Below are 23041 nucleotides of genomic sequence, written 5' to 3' on the forward strand. Positions count from 1 at the left end.
GCATCAACCATAGTCACATCAAAAACTACAATCACACAGACTAAATATTTTTTTTAAGCTTTATTGTACATAAACTTAAATGGTAATTATTAAACTTAATTTGCAAATGATAAGCAATAGTGGCTTTATATAGGAGTACATTTTAAGATTCACTCAATAGCCAGATCAATGGCAATTTTAACTGTTCGGCATGCAAAATCTCTCTCTCTTTAACAATAGTACGCATTGAGAAAATGTAATCCCACATGTTTTCTTAACTAAGGAGTAGTAATAGCAGTTATAAAAAGAGATATATAATCTCAGTTACCAAGAATAACCGCATAGCACAGTAATAGTAAATTCTTTCACTAAGGCAATGCCTTGAACTAACACACCTTTGAACAACCTCCCAAAATGAAAACTAGTATATGTAAATTTAACAATTTATTCAAATACTAACCTTGTCGTGTAAGCCCATCACAAGGCAAGGAAATGAAATGAGCTGAAAGAGAACAAAGTATATCAACAGCGAAGAAAGGTGTGCACAAGTGCATGGGTACTGATCAACAGAAGCAACAGTAGAGCTACTGTTGGGGGAGCCACTTGAAGGATTACTGTTCGATGCCATATCAACTCGACTGCAGTCTTCTAATGCAGCTATCATAAGCTCAACAAGCTGTTCTTCCAATGCCATACATCGCTGTTTTTGCTGAAAAAGTAAAAACGCTATTAATCATCACCATCCTAATAAGACAACTAAGCAGTAAAAAAAGTAGACAAATTTTTATAAACTATTTCAATGCATACCTAAATGTGTTATACTTTACTTTAAGGGTGTTTTTTCTGGTCCTATACAGCAGGGGAACCCTACTCTCTGCAGGACCTTCACAGTCATTTTATCATGCACATTCCAAAGCATTCAACATTTCACACTGCACATTGTTCATTATAGTCAAATTCACAATATCAAAGCACTTAAGAGAACAAGAAAGTCTTCAGTTTTTTCTTGAAAAGCCTTAATATCTTCAGTCTCGGATGTCTAGTGGGAGCTTATTGTATAGTCTTAGGGCCACATATCTAAACGCTCTAGAGCCTACAGAGACCTATATTTAGGTTCCAATAATTTGAAACCATCAGTAACTATTCTAGTTCAACATAATTTGTTGGCTGCATAACATGTAGCAATTCTCTTAGATATTTTGGGTGTCCTATTCTGATAACTTGATGGGTTATTGTACATTTTCTAAACTCAATTCTTGCTTTAATATGTAGCCAGTGTAAATCAATTAGTGTAGGAGTGATCCTGTCTCAGGGTGGGACACCTTTTATCAGTCTTGCTCCTCTGTTTATTATGATGTGATTACTTAAGTTGCACTTTTGGTAAATTGTAGTAGATTGAGTTACAGTAGTCAATCCTGGTAATAACACCATTTATCACAAGTTTCTTTAAAGAATAATCATCCAGGTATTTCTTTACAAAAGCAATGTTTCTGAGGGGATAACCAGCAGTTTTTACTACATTATTTATTTGAGTATTGAAAGACAAGTTACAGTCAAGAGATATGCCAAGATCACAAACTTTACTAAATATCAGGGCAGAATTGCTGTTTATGTTTATTTGAATATTAACCAGTTTCTTACAATGTTTTTCTTTCCAATCAGCTTTTGGCAATACAAACTGAACATGAGTTACTTCCTGGATAAAAAATAGCCCATATATGAGTTAACACACTCATCAACCATTGTTGGTACCATAAAAAAACTAAAATACATTCACACTACCTTCTGTGTTTTTTAGCACACTAGTTTGTGGAATATAGGAGGGTGTATGAATATTGGGCAAGTCAAAATATAACAAATTTAAAAAATAATTTGTAATTTTCCTAGCTATATAAACCAGCATCTTTAAATTGAGATATGCTTTAAGCACGAGCTGGAATGAGCATTGAAATCTTTAACGAGGTGGTTAATGACAGGTGGTGAGCACAGGTAAGAAACCCCACCCTTCCACCCTGTCTGAAGTTCTACACTTTTTCACATTTTGGCCCAGAACTGAGATGGGAAATTTAACTTAAGCTCTGCATAACTAGGAAAATAACAAATTACTTTTTAAATTTATTATTTGTTCCTATACATATACAAACCTTTTGTCCTTTTAATAGGAAGACTCGCTAATTGGTGGGATAGAAGTCCACCTTGAATGGAACTGGTAGGTTCTTTTTCTTCCCTAGAAACGTTAATCTACCTTATCCTGTACGAGAGCTAAGAAAATTACTCCAGCAACCTCCCATCTGTCTATCATATAAATGAGTAGACTGCTATGGCCTGCCCTCATATGGACCTTTGGGGTTAGTATGGACCAAAATAAAAAAACAATTCAACGTATACTTTCCTTTATTCACTATCTACGCACACAATCACATACATTCTCAGTTTTACCTCAAATATTACTTTAAACCCTCAAATTATGTATCTTATCAATAATTCCATGCCATCAAATATTCACCTAGATTATCATGAAAACATCATATTTTACAAAGTTAGAAATACATACAAGCAACCAACTATTTACCTAAATTCTCATCAAATTAATTGAATATCACCAATTCCCAATTCAATAAACTTGACACTAAAATGTTGATTAATTACAATATGAACCAACAAATATAAAATAAGTCCTCGCTTTGATTGGGTTCATTCTTCACAATTTCGCTAGTTCACGACACAGAGAACCGTATTACTTAATAAATAAAAAATTACATTTTCGCGGGTTTGTGTTGAGTACTCTCGTAGCCCAATTCATTTCAAACTGACCCCGTTCCTTAGCACCTGGGAACTATTGCACAATTTCCCTCTCTACACAGCCCAACACTCCATCTCTCCATCATTTGGCCTCAACCTTGCATTCTCTCTCGTTGCGTGTGTATCTCCCACTTCGGTCTTCTTTTAGAAAAATCACATTTTAATGTAAAAAAAGTGATGTAATGTACAGTATTTGTATAGTACATTCTCACATACAGTGTATATATTTGCTGGGCAATGTACTATAGATGTGTGATTCCCTACAGTACTGCATAAGACAAGACGCACCAGGAGTTGCATCATGCTTCAAGACAGCATAGAACTCTGTATAAAAATGGTTAGTGGTCTTGGTATAAAATGTGTACACTTCGTGAATTTTAATTATCATCATATACATATTATAAAACTTGCAAAAGAGTACATAGGAAATGGTAAAAAATTAGAGAAATTGCCACCGTTATATCACCTTGGAGGTATGATGGGATGCCCCGAAAATGGGAGAATACTCTTTGTTGTCTCCGCATTGGTCACACTCGGATGACACATGAGTTTCTGCTGGCTGGCCAATACCAACCATATTGCAACAACTGTTTGATACCCTTGACAGTAAGGCATTTGTTGACTGAATGCCCCACTTATAGCACAGAAAGAAATAGATATCTATTTGAGGCTCGGGGTGAATTTGGCAGGTTCATCCTTGCCAATATCCTTGGACATGATGTGTCGTACAATGCTAGTGGCATTTTTAAATTTATATCAGAAGCAGGTCTTCTTGATTCTATTTAGGTTTTATAACATTTGCTTTTCTTTTTTTAATTGAATATTCTTTTAATCTTTATTTATAATAAACAATATCGGCGACAATGACCTTCGATATCAGTATGCCAGAGAACTTCAAATCATTCATTCATTCGCTTTGTATGGAAGATAGCCAGTTAAGAAGGGTCTGAACTGATGTTTATAATATAGCCTTTGAGTAATAGATCACAAATTTTGTAATATTTTGTAATTGTTTAAATTTTGATAACCTACCATCATATTAAGATCTTTTGTGAGTTTATGGGGTTATTTCAAAACTTAAGGAAAACTCGTAACCGAATCAGGACGACAAGACATGCTAACAGACTAGGGTCCTTACACCAGGTTTTTTTATTTGGTTCCTAACAGGAAAACACTTCAACCAATGCAATAGGCTCTAAACTCTACTTTGCCTTGCCTTCAAAATTTTGCATTTCAAGGCCTTTCTAGAGACACGAGATTAGAGAGAAGAGCTTCCTACCCTGATATCTACTTTGAAAGGAAATACCAATACAGGAGAACATGGGATTGAGCTGGTGATCAATTCAGATCTTTTTGAGAAATGTTCGGAAGAGTATTCTGAACTCACAAAGTCAACTGTATCAGGAGCTCATGGATACACTGTAAAGATCTAGATGATGTATGTGGAGTACATTAAAATGTTTCACCAACTTGAAAGAGCTATAATGACAAATAACATAGAACTCTTTGTCTTCGCACTGACACCGATTATTGACATTCTTTACCACAGGCCACATCAACTTTTCCTGGTGGTTAATAAAATACCAATTGGTGTTATTGAATATTGATGCGATTCATCCCGGCCTTAGAGAGATACTTAATCAGTGTGTATTCATAGTGAAAGGACAGAAGATGATTTCAGCAGAAATCCTGGAGATTTACAACTGGAACAAACTATCAATGCCGACGCCACATCTCGACTGACAGGAATCACCTCTTTCACTAATGACTATTCTGCTTACCTTAGATGAAAGGTAATAAAGCCTACCCGAGCATCGTTCATTAGTTAGCTGCAAGAGATGACAGGATTGATTAGCAAAGAAGATGTCACTACAGAACTTAGGCAAAGACGAATTCAACGTGACAATGAGGATCTACAGAAAATCATCAAACAAATCTTAGATACAAACAATCTATTTGAAACACGGGAAGCTTCAGAGGTATTGTACAATATTTCCACAGGAAAAGGTACCAATGATTGAATCCCTGAAAGCCTCCTCTATGTACCAACCAAAGGAAAAATCAGACACAGGGAATTCATCCAGGCTTGCGTGAGTGATTTAAATAAGTTAAGTTCAATAAAAAAGGAAAAGTTGAAAACCTTAGTAGATGGCTGTGCAAGCAATCGTCGGACAAAGACCACGAAAGTTGCAGTGCTTAAAGGATCACATGATCTGATGGGATGACTCCTTGTATTGTCCACCAAGAAGAGACTTGACATGGAGCATATTCTCCCGTACCCATTGATCCCAATACCTTTGTCCTTGACCAGCCCTGAAGAAGTAATGGCAAATACCAATAAGAGTTCTCACTTTAATATATTGATAGTAAACTGAAAGGTCTTGAACAGCAGACAAAGCATGTCAGTGCTTACATCATAGATGGACATTTCCTCTTACATACATTGTCACCAAATTTGTACCCCACATACAGAAGACTAGCCAGAAGTATTCTTACCAAGAGCTTAACATCAGCCGAACATGTACACATAGACTTTGATGACTATTCACAGACTTCAATTAAGGACACTAATAGAGAAAGGTGGGGATATGACAACAGATACTTCATCATCACAGGGTCAGAGCAGAGACGAGTGCCAAGAAATCTAAACGATGCCTTAAAGTCCAAGTCCTTCAAAAAGCAGTTACCTCGGTTTCTTCCCAATGAATGGCAAAACTCTTCATATGCTAACATTTTTGGGGACTGTGAAGTCTTCCTAGATGTCCAAGGGGAATGTTTTAAGTTTCAGGTGACAGAGGGTGATACAGTGAAACGCAGTAGATGGATTATTCCTTATCAGTTGATCGTGAGAATTGACATGGGTCACGGTATCAGAGATATTGCAGTGATATCACTGTACTGCTGGAATAGCTTTGTCAACATTGTGGATGGATATTAAAACAGTTTCAAAGAGCAATCGTCATTAAGTCAGCCTGACTGCAATATGGATGGAACTAATACCAGATCTTTGTGCAGCATTACCAGCTTTCCATGTCTTCACGGGATCAGAGTATACATCAGCGTTTGTCAGAAAAGGGAAGGTCAAACCTTTACAAACTCTAGAAAAGAAACCTGACTATCAGAAGACTTTTAGAGTAATGGCAATGAGCGCTACAGTTTCTAGCACAACGGAAGAAGCTCTTCCGAGGTTCACATCAACAATGCTGAGGATACAGCAAACACTAGTCTGAATGAATGGAGGTATAAGAAGTTTATGAAGACAAGGACCATATGGGAATGGAAAACACCTTCTAGCGAATATGAAGGGCATAGATGCAAGTGGATTACTACCTTGCGAAGACGAGCTCAGTCCTCACATTAAGCGTGCCTCCATTGTTGCTAACAACAAAGAGCACATCAAACTCATATAGAGCAGCATCCCTCTGAAAAAAAAAGGCTGGCAGATGGTTGATGGCCATTACAAACCGGTTTGATTCAAAGGGGAGCAACTCCATGAATGCCTTACCTCAGAAACAGAGGATTTAGAAGCATTGGATGATGTTGAGGACGACTTGGACATTGCATCTTCAGATGAAGATGGGTGTTGTGAAGAGGATAACTAAAATCTTGTTACAGAAAGGCAGGCTGAGATAATAATTAACTATACCAGTAAATACAAGTTGAACCCATGATTATAAGCATATTTAAATATTTTTTTCTGAGAGAGAGAGAGAGAGAGAGAGAGAGAGAGAGAGAGAGAGAGAGAGAGAGAGAGAGAGAGAGAGAGAGAGAGAGAGAGAGAGAGAGAGAGAGAGAGAGAATTTTCATCAGCAGTTTGAATGTTTCATCTGATAAACTTTAGCAATAGACTTATAGGAAATGTGATGCATGTATGTGTACACTAATTAATATGAGTGTGTCTATCAAAAGGCAGTTTTGGTTTCAAAGAGCATAATCACTTGCAAATAGACACATCAGTGCCCGGTCATACCCTGTAGCAGCATATTATTAGGTAGCAATATTTTACCATATCTACTACTACTACTACTACTACTACCTTGCAAAAGGTGTGAAACATTAGATTTAAAAAAAAAAATAAAATAAGTTAGATATATTATGATATCTAGGTAAATACCATAATTTAATATCGAATTGTATACCGTATTGGCACGTATTGTATTTCACTTCACCAGTGCACTTTATTTTTTTTTTTCTTTTTATTCACGCTTCACCAGTGAACATTTTCTTGTAATCACTCTTTACCAGTGTGCCTCTCCTTGTATTCACTCTTCACCAGTGCACCTTTTCTTGTATTCGCTCTTGACCAGTGCACTTTTCTTGTATTCAATCTTCACCAGTGCAACTTTCTTATATTCACTCTTGACCAGTGCAACTTTTCTTGTATTCACTCTTTACCCGTCCACCTTTTCTTGTATTCATTATTCACCAGTGCACCCTTTCTTGTTTTCACTTTTCACCAGTACACATTTTCTTATATTCACTCTTCACCAGTACACCTTTTCTTGTTTTCACTCTTCACCATTGCATCTTTTATTGTATTCACTCTTCGCCAGTGTACCTTATCATGCATAAATAAATACTTAAATATATAAACTTGAAGTTCCTTTTGTTCTTCTATATCATATAAAACAAAGATTCCCACAGTTTAATTCATGTTACATAGAGAGGTCATGGCGCTAGAAAATGTACCTTAATCAGCCATGTGCTGATATTGCACTCTCTCTAGGCTGTTTTAAATGGGTTTTGCACCAACTTCGACTCTTAAGAACTGCTGATCCTTTATGAGGAAGGACTAAAGGATATTTCTACAAAGTTTCATTAATGTATATAAACATGTTGTTAATGTGCAAAAAATAGCATTCTCTTTGACTTGTTCTTAAATGGGTTTGGCACAAAATTCGACACTTAAACATTACTGATCCCTGATCAGGAAGCTCCAAGATATATTTCCACAAACTTTCATTGATATACTCAAATTGTGATTTAAATGTGACTGTAGTGCCCCCTTTGAGCCCTTCTTAAGTGCGTTTTGCATCAATTCCCCCATTTAAGAATGGCACATCTGTAATCACAGTGCCAAAACAAAACTTTTATCACATGTTTGATTGATGTATACCAAAATGCAATTTAAACCCTGATTTATGGGGTAGTTCAAGCTGCGGGGCTACACAACGCACCGACGGCGTAACTTGAGAATGACCATTCGGGGATCCCCATCATACTAGCTGATGACTTTAGCTATAAAAACTTTTTTTGTTAGCTCCTCCTCCTCCTCCTCCTATCTTCCTCCTCCTCCTCCTATCTTCCTCCTCCTTCTCCTATCTTCCTCCTCCTTCTCCTATCTTCTTCCTTTCTCCTCCTCCTCCTATCTTCCTCCTCCTCCCTCCTCCTTCCTCCTCCTCCTCCTCCTCCTCTCTTTTTCTTCTTCCTCCTCCTCCTCCTCCTATCTTCCTCCTTCCTCTTATCTTCCTCCTCCTCCTCCCTCCTTCCTCCTTCCTCTTATCTTCCTCCTCCTCCTCCCTCCTTCCTCCTCCTCCTCCTCCTACCTTCCTCCTCCTCCTCCTCCTCCTCCTCCTATAAGCTCTTTACTAAAAGCTCTTAATATAATTAGTTATCACCTTGATTATTTGTTTTAATGCGTTCGTTTGTTCATTATGATCAACGATGGAGCGTGCTGTAACCAAACGGAAGGTTTTCGTTTTAGGCACCGTGGTATATACATGTATATATATACTGTGTGTGTGTGTATATATATATATATATATATATATATATATATATATATATATATATATATATATATATATATATATATATATATATATATATATACAGTAGGGTCCCGAATTATGCGAGAATTTGGTCGATTAATGACCTCGTGGAAATGGAAAATCGCGAATTTCGAAACACACAACTAACAGAAATAATTCCATTGCGGCCATGGCAACCAGCAATTTGCCTATTCAAATGTGTTTACTACCCATTTCCAATACTTTCTTTGTACTATACTGTATTTCTTTATAATATCAAATTGTTCTTGTAAATAAATAAAACATTTAATATACTTTAAAGTTCTAATAACTTGAAAAATGGTTCAAATTACAACCAGGATAGGTGTAAACACCATATATTTCCCGTTATAACACAACCCAAAATACAGACAAATTTTAATGTTTGTCATATCTATTGTATAATACAACTGGTGAATAGCAAAACCATCACTCTATAGACTAGCTTGTTGTATGATTGAAAATCCAGAATTATCAAAATAAAGGCGATTTTATATCATGCGTTTCCTAAACACGCTAAAAAGCACAATAGAAAACGACAACCAATGTTTTGTTTACGTTTATCTCTGATCACAACGAAGAAACAGACGCATTTATACATCTGTGTTTTTGAATTGACAGCAATTTTACCAAGTATAGATTATATGTTGAATTTGTTATTACCAATGTTCTAATTATTTTTTATTAGAACTTTCAAATAAATGAAATGAATGCCATTTATGAAATGTTTTTCTTTATGATGCCGCCTGAAACGGAAACCTTCCATTTGTTTACGCTCCATCATCGATCATAATAAACAAACGAATGCATTAAACACACATGATCTAAGTCATAACTAATGATATTACAAACATTTAGTAAACATTATGTTATTACAAATATTTTACTTACCGTATCCATATAAATTCCTAAATTCGTAGCAAAGCTGGAATTTTTTTTTTCCTTATGCGTTTAATCCACAATAGCAAACTGCCGCTAATGACAGAGTGATAATTTACGATAATTCTAAACTGTTACGAAAGATAATTGTCCTTTCCATATCCAAAATACTTTTCCTAACTTCAGTTATAAGTCAACTTGTGCCCACCTCAATTATGGATCCATATGCAAAAAAAGGTAAAAGAAGAAAGTACTAGGCCTATTTTTAAAGCCACCGAACAATTAGGTTACCGCTATAACGTTCGATGAGAGAGAGAGAGAGAGAGAGAGAGAGAGAGAGAGAGAGAGAGAGAGAGAGAGAGAGAGAGAGAGAGAGAGAGAGAGAGGGATGGTTTTAAAGTACTAAACAATAAATATGATAGGTTATAACACATTGGTGTTTATGTAATATTAACTGTATAGATGGTTTGAATAAGTTAAGAAATGGTGTAAACAATTCTTTGTTATTGTATTCGCGCGGAAGCTAGACATCAGCTGATGTGATCACAGCCAAAAGTAAAACAAAAATAAGTTAGCAATACTCGATTTTTAAAACACACCCGAAATTTAACAACATAAGTACATGTTTTATTATAGCGCAATTGACATTTAGAGTAAAAATTTTCTGGAATAGAATGGTGTTTCCTAAAAAATAGTGGTTTGCGGACGAAATCGGTTACCGTATTTTAAGCTATGATTGAAATGGATGTATACACGGTATAATTTTTTTGTTTTGTATTTAATTGACACTTCAAGAAAACCGATTTTGGTTTCTTCATCTATTTGTACGTATTGTATAACGAGAGAGAGAGATAGAGAGAGAGAGATTATGACGCAGAAGGTTACAGACCTAGAACAGGGGAGGATGAAGGGGGGGGGGAGTGATGAGATAGGCTGGGTGGACTCGCAGGGGAGACGGTAGGAGACGGGGGAAGGGGGGATTTGGTTGCCAGTGGCTAAAAATAGATTCTGAAAGACGGTAAAGGGAAAAACGAATCCCATCGAATAAACAGAATAAGGAAAGGGAATAAGATCCAGAGGAATAATAGATATAATGGAATGAAAATGACTAGATGGTGTTAATTGTGATAAGAATAATTTAGATATTTGAAATAAGAGTGTCTGAGGAGGTATAGAAGGAATTCGTGATAAATATAGAGGAATATCAAAGGATACAGTTAGTTTGCATTAAAGGGTTTGTTATCGTTTATCGGCAGTGAATAGCCTAAACTTCGGTAACGAGTCGTCAATATTTTGTCATATTTTAAACAGTATACATTTGATTAATGTTTGCAAATCAAATGTATACTGTTTAAAATATGACAAAATATTGACGACTCGTTACCGAAGTTTAGGCTATTCACTGCCGATAAACGAACCCAGTCTACTCGTGAAAACCTTGAACGCCCAGAGGGAAAAATAAGGCTTTTAAATATACTGTACTAAACAAAAATAATGCTTTAATATACCATCATTAACACTACCATTACAATTATCGTAAGGTTGGAGAAAGATAAAGATTGCCGAGAACGTAACCACATTTCTGTTTACATTTTGTCAGCTGGACTCGCACAGTTAACAGTTGATTTCATTGTTGATGTGGAATTTTTATCCTTAAATAGGCTATTCATTATGAAATTATGTTAATGAAATGTAATGTTGATATTGTTTTGTAACATTTATTATAAATCACCGTATTTAGGGCTACCAATATACTTAAAAAGACAATAGATTTGATACATTTTGTAGTGCTTGACTCGCGAACTTTGAACAGCCTCGTAGATACAGGAAATTTAATTTTTTAAAACTATCGATCGCGTAATTGAGGAATCGCGTAATTAGAACACGTGTAATTCGGGACCCTACTGTATATATATATATATATATATATATATATATATATATATATATATATATATATATATATATATATATATATATATATATATTGGCAGCTTCTACTTGGGATATTTCTGCAAGTGTTATACCAGAGAAATTTACCTTAGAGGTATAATCAGAGTTCTGACCTCCGGAGCGAATATCCCGAGAGATATCGTGCATTGATAAGTAACAAGCCATGGTTATCCTTTCCCGAATAGATTTAATATTGTCTCGAAGGAAAGGAGAGGGTAGATCCGTGGGCAGGAGAGCCGTTACAATGCCCGATCTTAATGTGCTACAACTACGGGTAGTAGGTTGGCCTGGGCACCAACCGCCCATTGAGATACTACCGCTAGAGAGTTATGGGGTCCTTGACTGGCCAGACAGTACTACATAGGACCCTTCTCTCTGGTTATGGTTCTTTCCCTTTGCCTACACAGATACCAAATAGTCTGGCCTATTCTTTACAGATTCTTCTCTGTCCTCATACACCTGACAACACTGAGATTGCCAAACAATTCTTCTTCACCCAAGGGGTTGACTACTGCACTGTAATTGTTCAGTGGCTACTTTCCTCTTAGTAAGGGTAGAAGAGACTCTTCAGCTATGGTAAGCAGCTCTTCTAGGAGAAGGATACTCCAAAATCAAACCCCTGTTGTTTAGTCTTGGATAGTGCCATAACCTCTGTACTATGGTCTTCCACTGTCTTGGGTTAGAGTTCTCTTGTTTGAGGGTACACTCAGGCACACTTCTAACTAGTGTCTCTTCCTCTTGTTTTGTTAAATTTTTTATAGTTTTTATAGGAAACATTTATCTTAATGTTGTTACTCTACTTGAAATAATTTATTTTTCTTCATTTCCTTTCCACACTGGACTATTTTCCCTTTTGGGGCCCCTGGGCTTATAGCATCCTGCTTTTCCAACTAGGGTTGTAGCTTAGCATTTAATAATGATAATAATAATAGCTAATACGCTTCCTCTTGAAACATTCCCCTTGGCAGCGCCATCTCTGTCATTTTGCTTGGAGAGTTTCTGCTATTTTTCTACTTTTTTGAGTGATTTTCGATCATGGATGCTTCAGCTTCTTCCTCATCGAGTAAGTTGAGTACCCCCATTTTTGTGTGTTGGAGAATTTCGTGTCTCCACCCTGTATCTTTATCGGTATTGCATGCTTTTATTATTCCGAGACCAGCATGCTTTCGGCGCCATTACATCATGTCTCAATCGCTCAGGAACGCTTAGTTATTTAGTCACTTTTCTTTAGGAATATATTTCATTTTATTCTGAAGTGTGGTATAATATGTAATATGTTTATGTTATTTCCCCATCCTTCCTTAGTGTTCTTGTGTGTTTTTCATCAGCATTGTCTTAGGCTAGCGTACCCTAGCCAACAGCCATGCCTGGTAAATGTTCACTATGCACCATACCCTTCTTTTACCAAACTTTACCAGTTGAGTTAGGCTTTTTACCCTCCCCTGCTCTTGATTCGTAACAGCAGGAAGCTGCGGTCTTGAAGGTCCTTGTGGGAGTTGGATAGTGTTCTCAGTTGCCCTAGGGTGACTGTTTTCACTTTCCAATTAGCCTGTATGTGTAGCAAGGTGCACAGGTATTTGGATCCTGTTCCTTGTGTCTACTTATGTTTACCCATTGGAATGCCTTACCACCTGTTCTGATGGTGACTAGTAGACCTCCTTGTGTCGCCTAAAGCTTGTTGCACACTGAGCCGGAACGGAACCGCCCACCTAAGCCACCGAAGTCTCAGAACAGAACAGAAACGACGTCCAGCGCGCACACTGAGCCAGAAGCCACAGAACGGAACCAACGCAGAATCTTATATAAAGGAAGGAAGTTTTCCTTAATCATAACTGAGTTTTTATTTGATTGATATTACAATGATTAGATTATTCTGTATATCAATCTTTTATCAAATTCATAGGCCAGATGTTTATTTGTTTTCAAAAAAGAAATAATAATAATAATAATAATAATAATAATAATAATTAATAATCACTCGCAAATTCTTTGTATTAAATCATAAGTTCACATCATTGTTATTAAAGTACATTCGTCAAATTTCTAACGTCAGCCAAAAGAAAAAAAAAATAATAATAATAATAAACAATAACAGTAAATAATAATCACTCCTAAAATCTTTGTATTAAATCATATGTTTACATCATTGTTATTAAAATACATTCGTCAAATTTCTGATATTAGAAAAATATTGGTTGCTATTACACTAACCTCCGAATTCCTCAGCAACCCTCTCCAAAACAACCGCTGCAGTCGTTCTGCGCATGCGTAGCCTGTTAGATGCCACCGACGCTTCAGAAAAAATATCTTTCAAAGAATACTGTGTCGGTTCCGTTATGTTCTGGCGCGTCAGTTCCGTTCTGTTCTGGCCCAATGTGCGCAGTCAGGTAAGAATGCATGCTTTCGATTACTATCGGACGTTTCGGTTCTGATCGGGCGGTTCCGTTCGGGCTCAATGTGCGACAAGCTTTAAGGAGACAGGGTTCAAGATCTCCCAACTTGCTCTGAGATTAATCCCTGGAGGTATGCAGAGTACATGTCTATTACTAATGGCAAGATCTTTATCTCAGAGAAGTTGGGGACCGTTCCTATTAAAGATGTTGAGTTTTGGCCCAGTTTTAAATCCTACCCAGACTGCTTCGTCCGTCTGAAGCCGGAACCAGCATCGAAGGAAGAGACAGAACCTAAGGAGGTCATAGTTTTTTACCATGATAAGGCTAAGGCTCTTATGTCAAGTAGCCTGAAGCAGATGGGCTACACTAACTCCAAAGTGTTCTGCGCATGCGTAGCCTGTTAGATGCCACCGACGCTTCAGAAAAAATATCTTTCAAAGAATACTGTGTCGGTTCCGTTATGTTCTGGCGCGTCAGTTCCGTTCTGTTCTGGCCCAATGTGCGCAGTCAGGTAAGAATGCATGCTTTCGATTACTATCGGACGTTTCGGTTCTGATCGGGCGGTTCCGTTCGGGCTCAATGTGCGACAAGCTTTAAGGAGACAGGGTTCAAGATCTCCCAACTTGCTCTGAGATTAATCCCTGGAGGTATGCAGAGTACATGTCTATTACTAATGGCAAGATCTTTATCTCAGAGAAGTTGGGGACCGTTCCTATTAAAGATGTTGAGTTTTGGCCCAGTTTTAAATCCTACCCAGACTGCTTCGTCCGTCTGAAGCCGGAACCAGCATCGAAGGAAGAGACAGAACCTAAGGAGGTCATAGTTTTTTACCATGATAAGGCTAAGGCTCTTATGTCAAGTAGCCTGAAGCAGATGGGCTACACTAACTCCAAAGTGTCAGCCCTTAGCAAGAAGTATCCCACCTTTCTTGCTTCAGCTTCGATAGCCTTTCCATTCACGTCAAAGGCTTTCAAAGCGGTAGTTAAGGCAATAGAGGCAGGCAAACCTTGCACTACACTCCATGAGTGTAGACCACTATCACTAGCCCTGCCTATGGAAGATAAGGACTGGAAGAAAGTCAACCTTACCATCTCAGTTGGAAAGTTGGAGGCAGATATCGCTGGACATCAGTTTAGCGAAAATCTCCCTAAGCTGCCTGACTTTCTCTTGCGCAGGGAGCAAGAGACAAAAGAAAGACTGGTTGCATCTCTATCTCTGCAGAACTGTCTAGAGATGACGGCAGGCATTAACAAAACCCCGGATATGAACATGGTCATGGCCAAGATGCATTTGGCTACCTTGGTCAAGGACCTGTATGGCTTTATCAAAGCCAGAAGAGCATGTAGGGAGTTCGTGTTTGCTTCTGCAGCAGTAAAGCATGAACCCAGGAAGCTGATAGCTTCCAATATCTGGGGTAAGGGCCTCTTCCCGAGTGAAGCAGTCAAGGAAGTTGTGGACAAGGCCGCCACGGAGAATAGAAACCTTCTCCAGAAATGGGGCATGTCAGCAAAGAGGAAGTCTTCTCCGGATGAGGATCCCCAGCCTAAGAAAAAAACAAAAAGACCTAGGTTACCCTCTCGCCCTGCCAGACAACATCATCATCCCACAGTGCCCATGACCGCGATGCCCCAGATGGTGGCTCAACCCCTAACAACCTACCAGATGGTGCCTCAGCAGCTGGTTGCCTAGTCACCAGCTTTCAACCCTGCGTTCGAGAGGCAGACCATTACCTTTCGTCCCAAAGGTAGAGGGTCTAAACGGGGTTCCTCTAGATACCCCCCTAGAGGTAAAGGCGGTAAGGGAGGACGCGGTCAAGGAGGTAAATCCTCCGGAAAGCAGAAGCAATGAGTTGCTTCAGGTAGGAGGGAGGCTCCAACAATTTCAGGATCGTTGGACCTTCGATCCTTGGGCCCACAGCCTAATCAAGAACGGACTTGGATGGATCTGGAGCGAGGTGATAATGAGATGTCTGAACCGTCAAGGATCGACATCGCACCAGATCAACCAAGTGATATTGGCCATATTCCGTCTGGCGGAAAAGAACAGATGGCATTTATCAGCAGTTCACCTTCAAGGGTTCCGCAATGTGACTACGGACGCTCTATCCACGCTCAAGCCGATATAGTCAGAATGGTACCTAGATGCAGACTCCTTCTCCTTCATCTCACATCAAGTCCCAGAACTGCAGATCGACCTCTTCGCGATACATCCAGAATGACTCTGAGTTTGTCTGAGTCCTTCTTGGGAATTTGATGGACTTTGCCCTCCTTATTACCCGTTTGCTCAATAGTTCTAGGGTATATTCTTCCAGTAAGGGGCTGGAGTGTTGGAAGAATTGAGGAAATGATGGTGGAGCCTTGCTCCAGCTCCATCCAGGTCCGTTCTTAATTAGGCTGTGGGCCCAAGGATCGAAGGTCCAACGATTCTGAAATTGTTGGAGCCTCCCTCCTACCTAAAGCATCTCATTGCTTCTGTTTTCCGGAGGATTTACCTCCCTGACTGCGTCCTCCCCTACCTCCCTTACCTCGTGAGGGGTGTTTTGAGGAGCCCCGTCTGGAGCCTCTACCTTAGGGACGAAAGGTAGTGGTCTGCCTCTCAAACGCAGGGGTGAATGCTGGTGACTGGGCAACCAGCTGTTGAGGTACCATCTGGTAAGTGGCATGCGGTTGAGCAACCACTTGGGGCACTGCGGTCATGGTGACTGTGGGATGTTGCTGCTTGGCAAGCCGAGAGAGTAGTCTAGGTCTCTTAGTCTTCTTCTTAGGCTGGGACTCTCATCCGGGGAATACTTCCTTTTGGATGACATGCCCCACTTCTGGAGAAGGTTCCTATTCTCCGTGGCGGCTTTGTCAACTACCTCCTTGAACACTTCATTTGGGAAGAGGTCTTTACCCCAGATATTAGAAGCTATCAGCTTCCTAGGTTCGTGTTTTACAGTTGCTGTACCAAACACGAACCCTCTGCATGCCCTCCTGGCTTTGAAAAAGCTGTACAGGTCCTTTACCAAGGTGGCCATGTGCATCTTGGCCATGACCATGTTCATATCTGGGTGCTCTTTAAGCCTGCACACATCTGCATACAGTTCTGTAGGGATAGAGATGTCGCTAGTCTTTCTTTCGTTTCTTGCTCCCTACGCAAGAGAAAGTCCGACAGCTCTGGAAGATTCTCGTTGAACTGTCGTCCAGCGATATCTGCCTCCAACTTCCCAACTGAGAAGGTAAGGTGGACTTCTTTCCAATCCTTTTCCTCCATGGGCAGGGCTAACGACAAAGGTCTACACTCATCCAGTGTAGGACAAGGTTTGCCTGCCTCTACTAGCTTGACATCCGTTTTAAGAGCCTTCGATGTAAAGGGGAAGGCTATTGAAGCTGGAGCAAGAAAGGTAGGATGTTTCTTGCTGAAGGCAGACACATTAGAATTTGTGTACTGTAGCCCATGTTCTTTAGGCTGCTTGACAAAAGAGCCTGTGCCTTGTCATTGTCAAATACTATAACGTCCTTGGGTTCCGTCTCTTCCTTCGACACTGGTTCCAGCTTCAGACGAATGAAGCAGTCTGGGTAAGCTTTGAAGCTTGGCCAGAACTGAATGGCATCAATAGGGATGGCTCCCATTTTCTCTGAAATACAGAGTTTGCCGTTGGTGATAGGCACATACTCCGCATATCTCCAGGGATTAGTTTCGGAGCAGGGTGGGAGGTCTTAGACTCTGAGTCTTTTGTGAGACACACGGGAGGCGGAGAGTCGAGCTTCACGGAGCTCTCTTTCAAGTTTCGCTTCCCTTGCTTCGCCTTGCTTGCGAATGCTCTCCATTAGAGCCGTAAAATTGGCCAGTGCCTGTCTCACGTCGTCTGATGGAGGGGCAGAAGATGTTGAGGGTAACAGCTCCAGTGCCGGCACCAACGGAAGGGACTCCGACTCAACTTAATCATCTTCCTCGGGAGTCCGTGTACACCCCTCCTCGTGATATTCCTTGAGAAGATCCTTCTCAGTGTCCGAGGACACTTCAGACATCCTTTCCTCCCGGTGGATGTCCATACCTTGTAGTGCGCCACTGACTTCCGTCTCGACGGCAATCTGGACGCATGATATTTCAGGTCATGCCTGGGGTATGACAGCTCCAATACCTGCTTTAGGGAACAGCAAGTTGCGCATCCTTTCGTTAGGCAGGTACGGTCCCGTCGAATTCTTTAGGAACCCACGTACCCATCTACGCAGCTTTTCTCGTGCTGCATCCCTTGACTCCACTGACTTGGGGTCGTCAAAACCTTTGGTAACCAAGGTCCGGCATATGTTGCAGCCTTGGGGGTCCCAGTACCGTAGGGCTTCTTTAGTGGTGGTGCAGGGGGCATGAGACCTGCACCCTTTGTGGCCACAAAAGTCCTTACTCCTGATGTTGCAGAAGATGACTTCGCACTTTACTAGATCCTCCTGTAAAAAGAAGAAAATTAAATGAGTATGCGGTTGTTTATCTCACCTGATAAACAAATATGTAAAATATTACTATTAATATTTTAACCCTTATAGCTTAGGATAGTCAAGCTAGAAAGGAACTGTCCAGCCAACTGCTGTGACCTCCCCCAAAATTAAAGCCATAGAGTCTTCCTATTCAGGAAACCCAAGAGAAGGGTTGTAACACCTAGGGGTAGAATAAGTGTATCTTAACACTGACCCTTCTTAAGGTCTTTAATATCATGGGGTAAATTGTTAACTGATTAGCTATCAGTGTATTGAAAGAAATCTTTTCTTTCAATATAGGATTGGTCTCAAGAATAGACTATGCAAGGATACACAGGGTATGTTGGAAATAACTACTGTATAATATATACTATAGTTTTCTGTCTGCAGTATAATCTATGCTGCAAATATACTGGCTACTGTATAATCATATACTGCAGTTCAACCGGCATGTTGCCGGCTAGGCTAGCACCTGGCGGCACAATCCAGCTGGCCTATCGCCTGCTGGTTAGTACCTTGCAGCACCGGCCTGGGTTAGTACCTGGCGGCATCAGTCCAGCAAGCATGTCGCCGGCTGGGTTAGTACCTGGCGGCACTAGCTGACAGAGAGAGAAAAAGCATGGAGTGAAGGGCTACCTTATTAAATGTTTATTAACAACAAATAAGGGTGTAAGTACTTAATCTTACTGCCTTACTCCGGAATGAGGGTTCAAATGGAAGGGGAGAATGTATCATTCAAGCTTTCACCCAACCACAAAAACCGTTGCCGGTCACTGCCGGCTTCGGGGATGTAGATGGCAATCCAAGAGAGGACTGAAGAACATCGACAGTAAAGGGGTCTCCCACTGGCAGCCGTCACAGCCGGCACAACCTCTCCTGGAGCCTTGCGTCCATAAGGGAAAGACTGAGTGACTATACAGCTGCTTATGTAGGAGCCCGGCCGGAACCACAACCTACCCGGCAAGCGGTGAGATTGTAGGACGACGGCCAGGCCATCGCTAAAAGACAGAGAGGCCCGGGGAAAGGGTCCTGTATTAACCCTGGAAAGGTATGATGGGTCGTTTGCGACCCCTACAGCATTTTCAAAACCTGTTTTTTCCCAATAAATTATCAGCTGTCTCGAATATGGAAGTGATCGACCTGCAAGGGGTGACTAGTCTACATGCCATTGTCTGCTTTAGGACTGATTTTCGTCTAACTTCCCTCCTTCCCCGTTTTTTTAACCCCCCCAGGGGTCGACCTCGACCCTGAATACCTTTATAGGGGTAAGTGATCAAACAGCAAAGTTATTACATAATTATAAATTGTCGAACAGTGTTGATACTTGTTTGGTTCTTTATAGTTGAAAAGTGTGGGTGGATGGTGTGTCTACCACTTGCATGACATTGGTTTTGGCTTAGATGCCATATAATGCCATGAGGTCCATTTTCCCTCAAATGCTAATTTCTGATTTTTTGGGGGTTTTTTGCAAATTTAATTTTTTTTCTATTTATTTTGAATTTATCTTCAATAATGGCCAGCAGACAGTATTCCCTCAGCATGGATGTCATCAACACACTTCTAATGGAGTTAAAAAGAGATGTTGATGATAATATGGAGCTTGCAACCCCATTCTTCATTCCAAGTGGTAGATTGGGCTGTAAGAGTTGTTGCGGTCTGCGGCCATTTTGTTGACATACCCGAAAGGTAAGTTGGCATATCTCTATATATTCTTGTTCTGTATAGAATTCGTGATATTTTGGTATAATTTAATGCATAAATATCATATTTTATAGGAGATACAATGATTTTCATAAGAAATTTACATTGTGAACTAGGCCGTCAAAAAATTACCTTTAGATTCTGCCCCTGTTATAACAGTAAATTACATCTTAGTGCACATTTTATTATGTATTTCTGTTCTAGGATAATATGAGTTTATTCTATAAAAAAATTAGCCTCTTCCTATTTCATTTGGGTACCCAAAAAAATTCATAAAATTTGGACAAATTTTTTTGGCCAAAAGCATTTACCATTTTTTTTCTCATTTCAGATCTTGACTTCTATGGGTCCAACTCATTTCCAGCAATTACACGCTGTTGCTTTGCCATCTAAGAAGGTGTCCCTAAAGGGATTTATGTGTATATGCATATTTCTATTTTTTGTGAATATTTACGTCGTCTTTTTTTTTGTATACTGTACTTAAATTTTTAATATATTTCCAATAAAGTTATTTTGTAGATGGGTATCATTTATATTTTCAGTAATTTTTAGCATTCTTTGAAGTATTTTTAGCAAGTCAAACAATACAGATTGATGCATTACTAAATTTTTCCTGAATTTTTTTCGGAGTCGGGGTCGTTCACGACCGAGTATACCCTTAAAGGGGTGTCCGAGTAGCATACCTATCCAGGGTTAAGTGTGGAAGAAGGCAGCAAGGTTGCCGCCACTACCACACAAGGGAGAAACTCTGTTTCAGTATCTGCGCCAACCAATGGCGGCAGAAGAATATCTACTCTTCAGCCTAGGGTCTGCGGAACATTTTTATGAGGCGGCGGCAGGATTGCCGCCACTTCCAAACAGGGGAGAAACTTCGTTTCAGTATCGGCGCCATCCTAGGCGGCAGAAGAATATCTATTCTTCAGCCTAGGGTCTGCCGAAACAGGACTAATCTTCTAGACCGAAGGGGAGAAGGTGGCGGCATCATACAACCACTTCAAGTGCGGCCTAGGGAGGCATAGCCTCCTATGCCGGCAGCTGTAAGCCGGCAGGGAAGTGACTACTCACCCTGCTGCTCGGCCACCGGCAAAAAGACTGAATACTCTGAGGTTCTGTTGAAAACCAAAGCCGGGCTATCCGCCGGCAAGGGTAAGAGACAGAAAGCACTAGCCTAGTCAAGCCGGAGTGTCTACTCTATGGCAAGACCAAGATAGGGTTGTCGCATATGGCGGCACTCATAGGGATGGAGGGATTACCCTTAAATCTCCACAGGAGACGAGTATCAAGTATATAATAATTCTAAGAGATATCTATCTCCTAATGAATTGATAAAACGATACACGAGGGTAAACTGGGAACATGTATGAAAGTATACTGAAGCACATAGGCCAGGTAGCCCAGCGCGAGGCGAGATTTCGGTTACCTGAATTGCCGAAACTAATGTATACGATCGACATAAGGAACAGGAAATATATGCATAATTATATAAATCTTTACTTGTATAATTGTGCCTAAATAGCTTTCATAATTTATTAATGCTATTACAACCTAGGAACATCATTCTATAACATGTAGGAAAGTAAACTGAAGCGCGTAGGCTAGGTAGCGTAGCACGGGCGAGATTCGATTACCTAAATCGCCGAAACTCTAATGTATACGATCGACATAATATATAACTTTACTAGTATAATTGTGTTTAAATAGCTTTCATAATTATTCATGCTATTACAACCGGGAGTGTCGTTCTGCTAACTAAATAACACATAGGTCATGAACGACAGCGCCCATGGCGCCTCTGGTGATCGGCCAAACTCCTAACACTTAAAATTACTCTAATTTCTCTGTGAAGCAGGAGCTAAAAATTATACACTGTAAAGAATAAATACTAAACTTTCCAGAGGCAGAAGAAGCTGGCGATTGCATGGTAAATCCTCAACCAATGGATCACAAACTTTAGCGCAACAGGGAAAACCACCGTGCGAATTCGTTACAAAAATAGGAATAAGCGCCATCTTGGATACTCGTAATAGTACGGGAGGAAGGGTAACCTTGATAACGGCTCCCCTTCTGCTTTCGCCACTCTTCCCCCTCGAAACAAAAACGCTATTCGGGGTGAAGATTGCTATGTGTCGTATCAAGATATACTACGATATCCTTAAGAGAAATTTTTAGGATATTTGCGCCAGGAGTTAGAATTCTGGAGACCTAAAGGTCAATTCTCTGGGAGTATCACTGTAGCCAAATATCCCTAAGAAAGCTACCTATAGGAACCTTCCATCAGGACGACATGGCCTGAGCCCAAAAATTCAAATATATATGAAAACACGGAGGGGAAAACATGTTTCGAGGTTACTACCGGGGAGTTGGCTAGTAGCTACTGGGGCATACGTACTCGTTCGGCAGGCCTGGCAGCACCGTTACAGTTGACAATGAAACCAGAAAGGAAAAAGTTTGTACTTCCACCAGAAGCAAACAGAATGAAAATATCTACATTTTTCTCTGAGATATAGATATATAAAGTATTGAGAAGTAAAAGTACACGGACAGTCAGCAGAGACTGGCCATCTAAATCAACGATTATTAGGCATTCAAATGTCTGTGTGCCTGGCAATGTTGCGTAACCATGACAATGGATACCGAGAATGTGTTTTAGAAGAGTATTTCATCATAATTATACATTAAAAAAATTACCGTTTTTCATCTCATAACCCTCTGATTGTCACCTTAAAGCTACCATAGCATATGAAATATATTCAGTTCTTCTCTATAAAAACTTTCCCTTATGGACATTAAACACAAGAGACAAACCAAAATGAAAATGTCCTTGTTAGAGTAAAGTTAATAACTATGTCAACTTTAGCCTTTTTTCTGATGTACAATTCTGACTGCTGTGTTTTATCATAAAATCTAAATTTTTTATAACAAAAGCTGAAGATATTTAAGGTTCTCCTGTTAAGATATCTTTAAAGGGCCTTTTTCATTAAATAAAAGGTGCAAAGTTTTTTGTTATTGAAGAAAAAAGTTATATGAAAATTATTTCTTTAAGATTAAAATTGTTTTATTAGTAAATTACTGGGAACAAATTCTATATAAA

The 23041-nt window shown here is 39.6% G+C and overlaps 1 protein-coding gene across 1 annotated transcript in view; it reads right to left on the reverse strand.

Annotated features, from left to right (window-relative positions):
• The window catches only part of LOC137646049 (mediator of RNA polymerase II transcription subunit 23-like), a 714542-nt gene that overhangs the window by 555982 nt on the left and 135519 nt on the right, over positions 1-23041 (reverse strand). Inside the window, exon 8 of the mRNA XM_068379200.1 lies at positions 440-688. Coding sequence (XP_068235301.1) covers positions 440-688 — 249 coding nt within the window. The remainder of the gene's footprint in view (positions 1-439; positions 689-23041) is intronic.

The sequence above is a fragment of the Palaemon carinicauda genome, chromosome 8, assembly GCF_036898095.1.
Source record: "Palaemon carinicauda isolate YSFRI2023 chromosome 8, ASM3689809v2, whole genome shotgun sequence".
Classification (NCBI taxonomy): domain Eukaryota; kingdom Metazoa; phylum Arthropoda; class Malacostraca; order Decapoda; family Palaemonidae; genus Palaemon; species Palaemon carinicauda.